General features: G+C 43.2%; 1 protein-coding gene across 3 annotated transcripts; it reads left to right on the top strand.

Annotated features, from left to right (window-relative positions):
- Positions 1-2313: 2313 nt before the first annotated feature.
- LOC308463532 (UPF0488 protein C8orf33 homolog) lies at positions 2314-13670 on the top strand. 3 transcript variants are annotated; one of them, XM_080982014.1, is made up of 9 exons: positions 2314-2812; positions 4286-4346; positions 4912-5002; positions 5671-5808; positions 6791-7309; positions 7990-8126; positions 9161-9248; positions 11014-11160; positions 11872-13670. In XM_080982014.1, exons 2-9 carry the CDS (start codon positions 4338-4340, stop codon positions 12084-12086), a joined length of 1344 nt encoding a protein of 447 aa, XP_080838140.1. In that variant the 5' UTR covers positions 2314-2812; positions 4286-4337; the 3' UTR covers positions 12087-13670. The 3 variants fall into 3 exon arrangements, with proteins under 3 accessions (XP_080838140.1, XP_080838138.1, XP_080838139.1); XM_080982012.1 differs by having other exon boundaries at positions 2318-2778; XM_080982013.1 differs by having other exon boundaries at positions 2805-2942.
- Positions 13671-14969: the final 1299 nt, after the last annotated feature.

Genomic DNA, 14969 nt, shown 5'->3' with positions numbered 1-14969 from the left:
GTGCCACATTCCAGATTTGTTCTGCTCAGTTGCTGATGCATGGATTCACAAGAGCCCTGGTGCCACAGCTACATGTTGCTGATTTGTTGTTTGCTTGACCTCTTGTCTTTGAAATGTCGGAAGTTGGTGTTAAGAATCAAAGTCCTAGCCCCTGCTGGAGACTTGGCACTGTAAGCAGCCGAAGCACAGAAGAAATGGCCACGGTGGGTTATGCAGGCGTATACATATTTTCTAAATAGTTTTCTAAATCTTTAAATTCTAAATAAATAAACAAACGGTTGCCCACTTCTAAACGCAAATGATGATGCGGGTTTCCCATGTTTTTGCCATCTCCCTGGGGTCTCTGGAAGTTAACAGTGCAATCCTATGTGTGTCTGCTCAGAAGTAAGTTCTCCCTGTGTCCAGCAGGGCTTACTGCCAGGTTGGTGCATATAGAATTTCAGTCTAAGTCTCTATAGTCTGGGGTGAGTGCATTTTAAAAGCACTTAAAAATTAAGTATTACAAAAAAGAAGAAGGAAGGCATAGAGGAAATAAGAATCATGAAATATTTCTTAGGCAGCAAAAACAGTAAATGGTGAGATCTTAATAGCACACTTGTAATAGCATACATTTTTGTAGGTTGGATATATGGGGTAATCCTCAGTTGGCAGGTAGCTCTGCTAGGGTGCCTGCACACACACACTCAACCTCGCTATCTTGGTAAGCAGCAGTAACACTGTGTTTGAGAGACTGGCCACACCATGCCAGGATAGCTACTTCTGGTATATATGCGTACACAAGTGTAAAGGGAAAAATATACAGATGTCAACATTAAATGCCAATGAAATGCAAAAAGTTAAGTCTTTGGCAATTCAGTTAGAACTTAAACTCTGAAATAGTAACTAAGGTGCAAGAGCCTGGAGCAATGTAAAACTATTCAGTAGACTTAGAATAATTTCAACCCAGCTTCTACAGGGGTTACAAATTATAATATGCTGATGATACTCAAGAATGTACATTCATATGCAATTAAAGGGGCCAGTGGACCCACCAACTTCACAAATCATTAGTATAATGAAGTTAAACTTGTACTGATGAGTAGCAGCTTTCATAGACTGGAACTCTGGGTGAATCTGGACAATTATACCTTGGTTTATTAAGCTGTGGTATGTATAAGCCTTTTCTTCCTGTGCAGTGTGCACATAGCTCTTTTGCTCATCTATTAGCTGTGATTCAACCAGGAAGTCTGTAATCATCATTACAATTCAAAAGGGTTCTGTGCGTACTCATGCACACTCATTCTAATCATCTGAACTGGACTTTTACCTGCCAAAGGAAAATGTTTCACTTTTATTTTTAAAGAGTGGTTTCCCTGTATATTGATCTCTCACATCTGGTAGTTCAGTTTAGGTACTAAATACCCTAACACTTTGGATCACTGCTTCCAATATGTCATCCCACTTGTTTTCATTTGCTCTCTTCTGCCACTTTTGTTCTAAAAAAAGAACACACACATGCCACATCCAAATATAATAAAACCCATTTTAATGGGGATGCATCTTGAGTCTGACACAATTTACCAGGTCCCAAGATAGAGCTAGTTTGGTGTTTTTTGTGTGTGAGTTTTTAAATAAACCCTGCATAACTCTCTCTGCAAAACAATAAATGCTTGCCAATTTTCTGCCCCTAACAACTGTGGTTGCACTGATTCTTAGTTATTTAATTACAGAAAGTGTGAAAGTACTTTTTTAAAAAAAGGAAAAACAGAAAAGCCTCTAGTGGTGTGTGTAATGAGGGGAGGTTCAGCTTGTGCTCCTTGGTGTGAGAACAGGAGTGTTAGAAATGTGTAAGAGTGTTCCTGTTTTCATTTTCTGTGAAATGCTAATGGATATGTTGCAACCACCATGCAGTCCCTTGCTCGGTACTGTATTTTAAAAACGCTATGAGTGGATTTTTTCTCTCTCTCCCTGGAATTTTACAAGTCAATATTAGAAGTCAAAGACACAAAACTGCAAAAGAAAAACAAAACAGAAGAGTGTATTGAATGAATATAGGAAAATGTTGCATCATAAACAAGCATCTTTAGATAAGGCATAGAGGGCAAAAGAATTATTATAATGAGAAAGGTCCAGCTGTTAGTCATGGCCATAACCGACTTTTCAGAACGTGAGAGGCCTTTTTATTAACACCAGTTAACAGTTCTGCGTTGAATAAAAGGATACCAATCGTTAAGATGATCGAAATACAGTAATTCGTTCAGTGACTGCGCTTTTCTGTTTTTCCCGGCAGAGGGCACTTGCGGTTAATAAATGTCCCCGTGGAGATTATTATCATCGCCTCTTCCACAACATTTTTTTTTTTAAAGCGAGATTAGGATTGCAATCCTATACCACTTCAACCCTGGGAATAATCCCCATTGGACTCAATCGGAATTACTCTTGAGTAGAAATGATTGAGTAGATTAAGCTTTTAGCACTGAGTTTAAAAAAAAGAATAATGAACCCAAATGTGGGGGTTAAAAATACCTCCTTAAAGTGTGGTATACTTTGTGGACAATTCCTGAGCAAGAGATTTGCAGCAATCGAAAGCTACTGCTTCAGTTTCAAGGCGAGTTGCATAGCCGGAACGACTTAACGGCGGAACTGAACGCAGAGAATGTTAGGTGACGGGGAAGAGGTTCGGCCTCGGACATGGACCGCCTCGCTTATTTGCATGGCAGAGCTTGAGCAGCCAATTAAGGAGTGAAGAGCTGCAGGAATATCCACAAAACAACTTGAAAGAGAATCCAGTTTGCTCAGGTTTGTGAAGCTGGCACAGGAAGGGGGGCATTTGGTGAGCGAGAAAGATGATCTTTAAATAGAGGGTCTTAAAATAGATGGGAGACCTACTGGTAGAACTCTAGGTTCCTTGCCATAGAGTGACCAGGAATTTGCTAACCATGTAACAAGAGCAACAACAAATAGTAAGTTTTTCTGGCGGTGGGGTGTGTGTGTCGTCCTAATTAAGCTGCTGAAACGACTAAAACAAGGGTGTATTTGTGCGTGAAAGGGCTGTGAGCTCAGTGCTTTTGGGGAAAACAATTTATTAGGCTGAGCATGTGCCCAGAGGCACCTTCTTCCTTTATTCTAAGTGCATGTCAGTGCACACACACCCCTCCAAAGGAGCAACATTTAGCATTCATGCAGGGTTCTTGGTGCTTCACTAAGAACCCTGAAACTGGTTTTATGGTTCCCATTTTGTAGATTGAAGACTGAGGCTGAGAGATAGGGACTTGCCTAAGGCCACCTGCCTAGGAAGGACTCTCACTTAGGCCCAGTCAGAATGTTTGTGAATTAGCCCAGCATAGTCTCTACCCTGACTTATAGCTGCTCTCTAGGGTCTCTAAGCAGAGACGGTCTTTCCAACAGCCTACTACCTGGGCTAGGTGGACAAATAAAAAGGTAAAGGGACCCCTGACCGTTAGGTCCAGTTGTGACCGACTCTGGGGTTGCAGCGCTCATCTCACTTTATTGGCCGAGGGAGCCGGCGTACAGCTTCCGGGTCATGTGGCCAGCATGACTAAGCCGCTTCTGGCGAACCAGAGCAGCGCACGGAAATGCCGTTTACCTTCCCGCCGGAGCGGTACCTATTTATCTACTTGCACTTTGACGTGCTTTCGAACTGCTAGGTTGGCAGGAGCAGGGACTGAACAACGGGAGCTCACCCCGTCACGGGGATTCGAACCGCCTACCTTCTGATTGGCAAGTCCTAGGCTCTGTGGTTTAACCCACAGTGCCACCCCATCCCTAGGTGGACAAATAGGAAGCTACTTATCGGGTCCTTATAGGTAGCCTCAGGCAAGCCACTTTTTCTCAGCCTCAGCTCCTTATTTGCAGCTGGAGATACTGTGGATTGAACCTGGAGTCATCTGCACGGAAAGCATGTTTACTCACATGTCAGTCCCATTGTATTCAGTGTCATAGGAGCATGGGAATCTGCTTTCTACTGAATCAGACTATCATTCCATCTAGGTCAATATTGCCTGCACTGCTTGGCAGTGGCTCTCCAGGATTTCAGATTAGAGTCTTTCTCAGCCCTACTTGGAGATGCTTGGGATTGAACCTAGGACATTCTGTATGCAAAGCAGATGCCCTGCCACTGAGCTGCAGCCCCTTCCCCAGCCTAGGGTTGCAACCATACATACTTATTTTTCAAGGAGTAAGTCCCCTTGAACTCGATGGGGCTTACCCTTGAGTAAATATGTATAGGATTGCACTGTAAATTTCTAATGTTCTGGAATGTTGATCTGTAATTTTGTGCTTCTAGGTGAATGATGATGTAAGGACTTGTACACAAGCCTGGATTGCCAACTATCCTAATGGAAGAGGTAAGGAGTGTGTGGGCCTTTTTCTGTTTGCTGGGTCCTTTGTTCCTGTACACCTATAAAAGCTACAAACGGAGGAATTTTAGCAAGTACAGCAAGTCATGTCACAGTGCTGCAAGGTGTTTTATAACTGCATCTTCACATCCGAAACAATTAAAATACAGAGAGCAGCCCTCCAGTTTCAGATGACATTTTTTCTTACATTTCTGGACTTTGGACATGTCTATGTCTAGAGAGAGATCTGGTTCACAAGTCACACTAAATTGCAATTTAAAACAAACGGGTTGTGTATGTATGAATAAGTAAGCTTAAGAAAGAAATCCCACATTCCCCCAAATCCCTTGGAATTGTGCTTTACTGTGGTGGAAGAGAGGAGGCACAGTCACCAAATATTACAGAGTTTCCCACTGAAAAATTGCCTGGGTTCCATCCAATTCTGGTACTAACAGAGGAATAGCATTAGGAACATCTGGGTTTCTCAGTATGTAGAAAGAGAGGGAGGGACACCCCCCTCCCTTTTAAGTAGCAGTCCTTATGCCATCTCTGTTTTATCTTTCCATTGATCCAGGCTCCCAAACCAACATACCAGGAGGAACTGGAATGGTGCATCTCTCAACTGGAGACCGGCCTCCTGCATCTCAACCCAACTCCAAAGCAAGGTGTGTTGTCTCAAGGTCACTGGCTTAACCCTAAACCAGTAGGATCAGCCACAAAACATTGTGGTATGGAGTGCTGCTGTTAGGCTGCTAGCCTGCTCCATTTGAGCTCAGCTTTTGATGTTGGAAAAACAGAATACAAATATTAAATCAAATTACTATGTCACAGTCTCTCAACAGCCACTCCATTGCGCTGCCAGCCACCATTCCATGCCCACTGAGCTTGCTTAGGTCTCATTGGCTTGTTCCCTGCCCCTACCCTTAGGGTTTTTTCTGTATTTTTTTGTTTTGTTTTTATGTACTGTACTGAAAATCTTAGGGTTTCCTCAAGCCTGCTTATACCATCCCTCTTGAGCCATTCAGACTTCAGACACCTTGTGCCATTTTGATGACATCGGCAACAGCACACATGACTTGAACTTCAAAGATATATTGATAATCACCCAGCATCTTTGTAGTGCAATGTTTCTTCTCTTTTCCTTTCCCTTTTTTAAAAAATGAAGTGATTGCATGTTAAACAGCATGTGTAGAGAGGGGAGAAGTACTACAGAGTTACCTGGCTGCGTGCTGAGATTACCTGTGGATTATCAGATACTTTTGTAAGAGCATCAAGTTAAAAGCAGAGTTATCGTTGTGAGCTGTTTGTCTTTTCTTCCACTTCTTGTGAGCAGTAGAGGAGACACGGCGCATCCTTGGGGTGCTGCGCTCAAGCAAGTCTCCTCTTGGGAAAAAGCGGCAGGTGATGCATCATGTCTTTGGGGACTACCGGCTCAAGATGGCAGAGGAGAGGCAGAGGGCAGCAAAAGCAGGTGAGGTGGAAAGCTGTGCTGTCAAGCATCACTCAGCCATGCTACTTCCTCCGAGTTCAGGACCTTTATCAGTCCAAGGGCCACAATTTTAAATATAAAACTATAAATTGTGTGTCTTTGCTTCTCAATTTGTATTGTGTTACTTTATGCACTGTGACTTGCTGCTATTTTTATTGATTACAGTTTAGAAAGTATTTATTGTAATTATTAAGGGTGAATGTCTGTTTAATTATTATTTGCTGATATTAAATTTTATTGTGTACTATATTCTAATGGATTATTGAATATTTCTTTATTTTATATAAGTTGTTTATTTTAAAGTTATATTTGTATTGGATCATATTGTTATAAGGTGTGTGATCTTCTTATTTATTTATTTTATTATTACATTATTATTATTTATTAAATTTATATATCGTCCTATACCCAAAGGTTCTTCAGTTTGTAAACTGCCTTGTGTGTAGTAATATAGAAAGGTGATATACAAATTAAAAATGAAATGAAATTCCTTCTGGGCAACCTTTTGGGGGCCCATGCCAGTGCTGGCTGGGTGGGGTCAGAGAAAAAGTAGGTGGGGCAACAAATATAAATTACTTTTAAGTAGTAACTAATGTCACACTCAGAAATCCCTCTCTATTGTATGCCCGAGCAAGCAAGAGGCTTATCAAAGTTCAAAGACACAGCCCAGCCAGGCAAAAACACTGGAGGGTATGAAGCAAGGCCAATGAGAGCTGTGGCCTGGAGTAGTTGTGGCAAGATTTCAGACATTGTTAATCTCACGCCCTTGCCTGTAAGGCTGGAACTGCTTGTTGCTGCTGTTGCCAAAAGCCTCAGGCTGCATGTTGCTGCCATCAGCAAATACAGACCAGCATCTAGTTGTGTCTCATCTTCTCGTCAGATGTGGCCAGAAGTGCAAGCAAATGACCAATTCCCTAGAAAAGCCATAGTGAAAACACTAACCCTTCTGTTCCTTCTCCTTTAGCTGTGAAGCCCGAGAACACTGTGCAGATACAGCCGGGAGATGCTCTCAGTTCAAGCAGCGTGGCGTACAGGAAGCAAGCTAACCACCCTTCTGCAACACCAGCATCATGGTTTGCACCGTCAGACAACAGCTTTCAGTTTGACTTTGTTATTTCCAAGGGAACCTCAGAAGAAATTGGTGGAACTGCAAGAGAAGCACATGAGGTGGATGACTCTGGAGAGCAGTCCACTGGTAGCGGTCTCTCTGGGACACTGGATATTGGAACAGGGAAGCCCGAGTTTGCTTTCAACTTTGTCATACCAGACGTTCCCCCTCTTCCATCTGCTGCTGCAGATCCAGACTCTGAAGCTGTGGTAGAAGCAGCCAGAGAGGTAGACTCCACATCCCAAAATGCCACAGAGACCATGCCAGAGAGTGCGACTTTTTCAAAACCCAATAAATCAGCTGCGAAGGGCAGTGGAGGGAGAAGAGATGAAGGCACTGTGCAAGAGGTTTCTAAATCAGAGGCTGCCCAAGCAGGTATGGAGACTGTAACTGCAAGTTTTAATTAGGTTTCTGAAATAGATGTATGCCTGCTTGCCTACAGTGAGTAGAGAATTGGTCCCAGGCGATGCTCCTTTTAACAAATGTTCTTACATTTATAAGACCTTCTATTTCCATTGCTCAGGGTAATATGGAACTTATTGCATTGTTGCAGTAAGAAATCTCATGCAGTAAAGGGCCCTTTTTTCTCTGCCTGTGGGAACCTTTCCTATAAGACTTATGTATACAGTTACATAGGGACGCGGGTGGCGCTGTGGGTTAAACCACAGAGCCTAGGACTTGCCGATCAGAAGGCCGGTGGTCAAATCCCCGCGACGGGGTGAGCTGCCATTGTTCAGTCCCTGCTCCTGCCAACCTAGCAGTTTGAAAGCACGTCAGAGTGCAAGTAGATAAATAGGTACCGCTCTGGCGGGAAGGTAAACGGTGTTTCCGTGCGCTGCTCTGGTTCGCCAGAAGCAGCTTAGTCATGCTGGCCACATGACCCGGAAGCTGTACGCCGGCTCCCTTGGCCAATAAAGCGAGATGAGCGTCGCAACCCCAGAGTCGGCCACAACTGGACCTAATGGTCAGGGGTCCCTTTACCATTATACAGTTACACTGGTTTGATTGATTTAAAAGACAGGTGAACAAATAATAATTATTCATTTTTTCCCTAGGAACAAAGGTGGGTGGATCTTCCAATAGGAAAAAGAAAAAGAAACAACCACCTTTAAAAGGAATGCATGGTGGCAATGTAAATGGAGATCACAGACCTTGTGGAGAAGGTAGACTTGACCAAACTGACATGTGTCAGGTATGTGAACACCTTGTGGTCAGAAGGAATGTGGCTAAATCTTTGTATAAATATTTCCAAAATTCTGCCACCCATAGCTCCAGTTGACAGCATGGTAGTCATTTATTTTATTTAAGTATTGTTACTTAAGGGGTAACCCAGTCAGATGGGCAGGGAATAATAATAACAACAACAACAACAGCAATAATAGTAGTAATTATTATTATTATTATTATTATTATTATTATTATTATTATTCCTCTACTCTTCAACTGAAAAAGAAACCTAGAGTGACTTTTAATAGCAATAATAAGATAGTCCCCGTCCTCAGCTGTATAATCTGAAAGACATAAAACAAAAAGGAAAGGAATAGGGAGGGTGGAGGAAAAACACAAACTCAGAAAGTTCTTACAAATGTTCTTCCTTTCAGGGAGAGGGGGAAGCGAGCACTTATGTGTAGGTGAATTTTCATGCTTTATCCTGGTGGCAGCAAAATTTTAAGGGCAGAATGTCACCCTGTTTAGAATTGAGATCTCAGAAGGGTAAGCCTTTGTTAAGTCCCCCATTAGAAACATATTTATCAGCACACCAGTTTGAATGGGAAGAGAGGGTCAAGTTGCCACCATTGCTGAGAGAAAAAATGGGAGAAACATCCTGTGCTTAAGAGCCATTTGAGAGTGGAGCAGGCTGCCTCGAGAGGTGGTGGGTCCTCCTTAGCTGGGTGTATTTAAGCAGAGACTGGGCAGCCACCTTTCAGAGTTGCTGTAGTTGCATCCCACACTGCAGTTCCTGCTTTGAGCAAAGGGTTGGGCTGATGATCTCTAAGGTCATTTTAATTTCTAAAAATAATAATCTTGTGGTTGCCTTTTAAAATGTCCTGCCTGGAAACCAAACGTCTCTCCGCTCCTCCCTTTTTGTACTCCTTGAAAGAGGAATCCATTGCCTCTCCAATTGAAACCTAGAGGGAAGCCAGTTGCAAGGGAGGTACTTGCCCAGCTAGTCTTAATTGATTCTCCCTTTTATCCTATGTCCCACCCCCAATTTTATTGCAACAGTCAGATGAACAGATGAAGAGGGAGGTGGACTGGTGCATTGAGCAGCTGGAGCTTGGCCTGAAGACTCGGAAATCAACTCCCAAGCAGGGTGAGTCCACTTGCTGGGGAAGACTGAATTGGGGGGACTAAATAGAGTCTCTCTCCCATGTGGACCCCCCACCTCCAGGGAGGAAGTCATTGTTCTGCTACGTTCATTTATTTTGGTCTGCAAATGTGTGTGTGTGTTGTTGTTTTTAATGCTTTAATTCTGTTTTATGATTTGTTGGCTGCTCTGAGAGCTTTTAAAAGGGACACGGGTGGTGCTGTGGTCTAAACCACAGAGCCTAGGGCTTTCCAATCGGAAGGTCGGCAGTTCGAATCCCCGCAATGGGCTGAGCTCCCGTTGTTCGGTCCCAACTCCTGCCCACCTAGCAGTTCAAAAGCACGTCAAGTGCAAGTAGATAAATAGGTACCGCTCTGGCGGGAAGGTAAAACGGCGTTTCCATGCGCTGCTCTAGTTCGCCAGAAGTGGCTTAGTCATGCTGGCCACATGACCCGGAAGCTGTCTGCGGACAAATGCCGGCTCCCTCGGCTTATAGTGCGAGATGAACGCGCAACCCCAGAGTCGTCCATGTCTGGACCTAACAGTCAGGGGTCCCTTTACCTTTACCTGAGAGCTTTTGCTGATGAGTGTTGTGCACATTTCATAATCCTGTATACTAATTGCCTGAGTATGCCCATGGGAAGCCCTGGATTGAGGCTTCCCATGGGCATCTGGTGGGTCACTGTGAGCAGAGGATACTGGACTACATTGGCCACTGACCTGATCCTGCAGGGCTCTTTTTATGTTCTTGTGTGTGTGTGGATTCTTATGTGTAAAAAATGACGTCATCCAGATTCATGAGGGAGGTGCCAACAGTCTTGGGGGAACAGAAAAATAAAAAATCTTTAGCAGAGAAAAAGAGCCCAACAAAGACTGAGCATGCTCAGAATACCAATTGGTTGATGGGTGGATGAGGTGAAAAACCGGGGGGGGGGGGGAGAGAGAGAGAGAGAGAGAGAGAGATTGAGAGAAAGAGAGAGATGGAACGGAGTACAGTCGTACCTTCGTTTATGAACTTAATCCGTTCTGGAAGTCCGTTCTTAAACCAAAACCATTCTTAAACTGAGGTGTGCTTTCCCTAATGAGGCCTCCCACCGCCAGTGCCCTTCCACCATTTGGCTTCCGTTCTTAGACTGAGGTAAAGTTCGCAAACAGGGACACTACTTCGGGTTTTGTGGAGTTTGTAAACCAAATAGTTCATAAACAGGGCTGTTCTTAAACCGAGGTACAGTGATACCTTGGGTTACAGACGCTTCATGTTACAGAGTGACACTTCAGGTTGCAGACTCCGCTAACCCAGAAATAGTACCTCAGGTTAAGAACTTTGCTTCAGGATGAGAACAGAAACCGTGTGGCGGCAGTGGGAGGCCCCATTAGCTAAAGTGGTACCTCAGGTTAAGAACAGTTTCAGGTTAAGAATGGACCTCCAGAACGAATTAAGTTCTTAACCCGAGGTACCACTGTACCACTGTAGCTTAGAAGAGGGTGTGGCCGGCTCACCAGCACCCTGAGCTAGAACAGTCCATCATCATAGAATCATAGAGCTGGAAGGGACCACAAGGAACATGTAGTCCAACTCCCTGCACTGCAGGAATCTCACCCATAAACCTGAGATTAAAGGTTTCATGCTCTACCGACTGTGCTATCTCCCACCCCCCGCAGTCCACACTGTAACATTTTGTGGCAGGGCCCCTTCTTGTGATGAGAATGAAAACCACAAAAAGTAAGAGAAGTAGTAAGTAGTAATAAAAATGTAATTTCTTTGGGTCAGTGGATGAGGCACTCCGGGCCATCAAGACTCTGCGCAGCGAGAAGGCAGTGCTGGCAAAGAAGCGCCAGTTGATGCGCGCCCTATTTGGCGATTACAGGAAAAAAATTGCAGAGGAAAAACAGAAGCAGCTGAAGCTCATGCAAGCAGGTAAGGAAGCAGAGCATGGCTGAGAATTTGGGGACAGAGTTTTGAGCCACAGCGATAGCATATTAGGGGCTTTTTCTGACTGGGGCTAATATTGGGGGCGGTAGGCAGAATACAACTGCACAGAGCAGTCTCCAGCTTTCAGTCTTTGCATGTCTGCTTGGAATTCAGTAGGGCTTAAGCCCAGGTAAGTGAGTAAAGGATTGACAAGAGATTGCAGATAACTGCTGAACCCTTGCCTAGATGCCGATGCTGTAAATTCTGTCCCACCCAAAGGAGTTGTGTGCCTAAGTTTCAGTTGTTCTTGCTGCAACCAAGTTGTAGCTGGTGCTTGGGAACATAGGAAGCTGCTTTAAGCTGGTTGGTCTTTCTCAGTATTGTCTACACCAGAAATAGCCAATGTCGTGCTCTCCAGGTGCTATTGGACTGCAACTCCCACCAGCCACAGCCAATGTGGTCAATTGTCTGCCTTAAACAGACGAAAGCAGAGTTATTTCTGTTCCCTTTTTCTAGGGAGAAGGAGCATTTGGAGGGCTGTGTCCCAGATGTAAAAGGTAGCAGGTTCCCCAAATGCAATCAGTTACTTTCAGCTCAGTCTCACCTTTTAAAAGATGCCTTTGCAAGCAAAAATGTTCAGGATGAGAAAGTAGACAGACTCACTGAGATGTGTGATGCAATTAAGAGATTTTAACAGTGGTTTTTTCTTTCTCCAAGCGTCGAAAGCAGCTCGTATTGCAGAAGTGACTGAAGATGCTTGCAGGAAGAGCAGCCGGGTTTTCAGGAAGTCCTCAGTCATGGCCAGGAGAGACCAGAGACCTGCAGAATCCTTTATTCCGTCTTCTACGCAGACAGCTTCTACTGGGGCAGCTGAGACGTGCTCTTTTGCACTCACATCTTCCCAAGAGGAATTCTGCTTCAATTTTTTCTAAGGAAGCCTGTTGAATACTTTTAACAGGTTTCTTTCACCTGGGTGTTGGAAACTTGGGCAAAGTTTGCATTTTGAAAAACCAAAGAAACAAGCAAGCCAAAAACTTACTTGCAGAAAGGTTGCAAAAAATGGAATCAGGTATGTTGTTGAGTAGCCTGAAAAGCCTAATGGAAGTGCCTTAGGGGGAGGAGAAATAGGGGTCTGGTGTAATCTGTGCAGGCCCCCATGAAATAAGTGGTAGCTTAATAAAACATTGCAGGCACATGGCTTGCCCCCGAGGATTCTGGGAGTTGTACAATTCCCAGCATTCTGAACAAACTACATTTCCCAGGATTCTTTGGGGGAAGCCATGTGCTTACTATCTACTTAAAATGTATGGCGTGCATGCAGCCAGAATTGGATGTCTTTTTCTTTTTAAATCTTGGTGGAAATCTAGTAAAATAGCAGGTATAATTTAGAGGTGGCAGGAAAGAGAGGTAATCAGCAAGGGAGCAAAAGAATGCCTAGCCAAAGACGGACTGTAAAAATACAGCAAGTGCATCTATGCCATCAGAATTACTTTACACCTTGTAATTAAACCACTTTGAGGTTTTTGGGTATATAAATTTTATGAAATAAAATAACTGAATCCTCCATTATTTACATTTAGAGTTTGTGAGTGAGAGAGGTCACATGCACACCATTCATTCAAACCACATTTAAAGCATATTGCTTCCCCCAAAGAATCTTGGGAACTGTAGTTTGCCCCTCACAAAGCCACATTTTCCAGCATTCTTCATAAACTACAGTTACCAGGATTCTTTGGGGGAAGCTGTGTGCTTTAAATATATGCTATTGGTGTGACCCCCCCTGTTCAAAGCTCTGTACAGCACAGATAAGTTTCCACTGGATCCTGGTACAATGCAGTTAATCGCTAAACTCATATATTTTACAGTGACTAACAATACATTCATTTTTATAGCAGATCATTTGGGAAATAGAAGCATTTTGCTATAAAATTAATATCTGTTTCCTTAGTTACTGTAGTGAATGTGATTGCCAGCTGACCGCAGACAATAGCCTACCTTGTTCTTTTGGCTTCAAGAGCAGCTGAATCTTGAGAAATCAGCACAACAAAGTAGATATTCATGGCATTACCATTATTACCTGCTGATTTCTGCATATCCATCTGATATGAAAAGGCATCACTGCTGGCAATTGTTAATTCTCACACATACGCAAATGCATATCTGCAAAGCCCTGAACCTGTGCAGCTGCTCAGATCGGTCACTTGGCGCTGAATAGCTGATATCGAAACAATTGCCTGATGAAATTTGCCAAGCATTGTGGGTACAGTCAAGCCTAGATGGCTGCCTTGTTGGGAGATCAGGCATTTCCCATGGTGACATCAGCTGTTGACCGTAACATGAGATATCATGAGAGGCTTCCTCACACCTATGCAACGCAAATTGCCTACTTGTGTGAATATGTCAAGTAAAAAAGAAAGAAAGCCAATCTCTTTTGCACCTAGGCAAGAACAGGAGCAAATGATCTAGTGAACAGATGGATGCCTTAAATCAGAGACAAAATAAATGGATTTCCAGATCTTGCCCGTCTCTTTTCTCTTTCTTTTTTTCTTCATTATTCTTGTGAAATTTATTTTCATTTCAGGCATTCAAGTTTTATTTATTTAAAACGGGTTGTATCTAATAGGCTCAGAGTAGGCGTATTGAAATTAATAGATCTAAGTCATGCCTGTTATTTTCCGTGGGTCTGCACTGGGTAGGACTAGCATCTTGTGGAAGCAGATTCCATAATTTAAACTTTAAACTATGCACTATGTAGGAAAAGTAATTTCTTTTGTCTATCCTAGTCTTCCAACATTCAGCTTCATTTGACGTCCCTGAGTTCTACTGTTATGAGAGATTTGATCTGTATTACGATCAAATCCTGGAGATTTCCATTTAGATGGAGACATTCAGATACGAATGGGCTATGTCTGCTTCTGCCAACAATGTCTACTACTACCACCCGGGACAGGCAAGGCCACCACTTGCTTCTCCATTCATAAGGAGACACTGTCTTAAGAACAAGCCATTTAAAAAATGCTGAAATGCTGAGGGGTGTAAGAGGTGCCTAGGTAGTCCAATTTTTCCGTTCCTCTTAACATTGGCATTTTCATCTGTAACAAAATAACTCCTGGCAGGGATGATGCCACACAATTCCAGCTTCGCTCAGACCTTGCCTGGAAGATATATGAAGAAAACAGGATCATCAGCCAAGGCTTCTCCATTCACATTTTGGCTCACCATTTCCACTATTGGCCCTTTGGCCCAACTTCCCTGTAAGGAAATGGAATTATATTCACGATCCCTATTCTGGGATTGGTTAAAGGTTGGGGTGGGGCTGGTGAGCGTTGATTGGTCCCTTGTCTATGATAGCTAGGTGGTGGATCTGAAAGGAAGGCAAGGATGTAATGAGAGTTTAGAAAGGGCAACCTTGTCTTCAGTAGCCATGCAGAGCAAAGCTTCGGAAGACGACTAGCTCCTAACTCCCAGGACCATCAAATATTCTTCCAGACTGCCTGCTCGAGAGAGAGAAATTCACCCCTTTACGTTCCGTAACTATCGGTGCTATTTACAAACTGAGGGAAGGGGAATCTACAAATAATTCTTACTTTAACATTTAGATTTTATTTTTTTTTAAAGACATTTTGGCGTAAGCACATTGAGTGCTGGTTTTTGTCTCTTGATTTAAAAGTAGTCCAAAAAGAATAAAGGCATTTTTGATGTGATCCTTTAATTACTAGGAGATAACCTCAGTTGAGTGAAAAGTATTTTTTTACTTTAACCTTAACACATAACATGAGCTCATTTTAAAATTGTTGCATTACAAAACTCCCAAC

The sequence above is a fragment of the Podarcis pityusensis genome (assembly GCF_964106645.2).
Source record: "Podarcis pityusensis genome assembly, chromosome: 14".
NCBI lineage: Eukaryota > Metazoa > Chordata > Lepidosauria > Squamata > Lacertidae > Podarcis > Podarcis pityusensis.
Note: the sequence above shows the minus strand (reverse complement) of the source record. Positions and strands in the feature narration are given on the sequence as shown.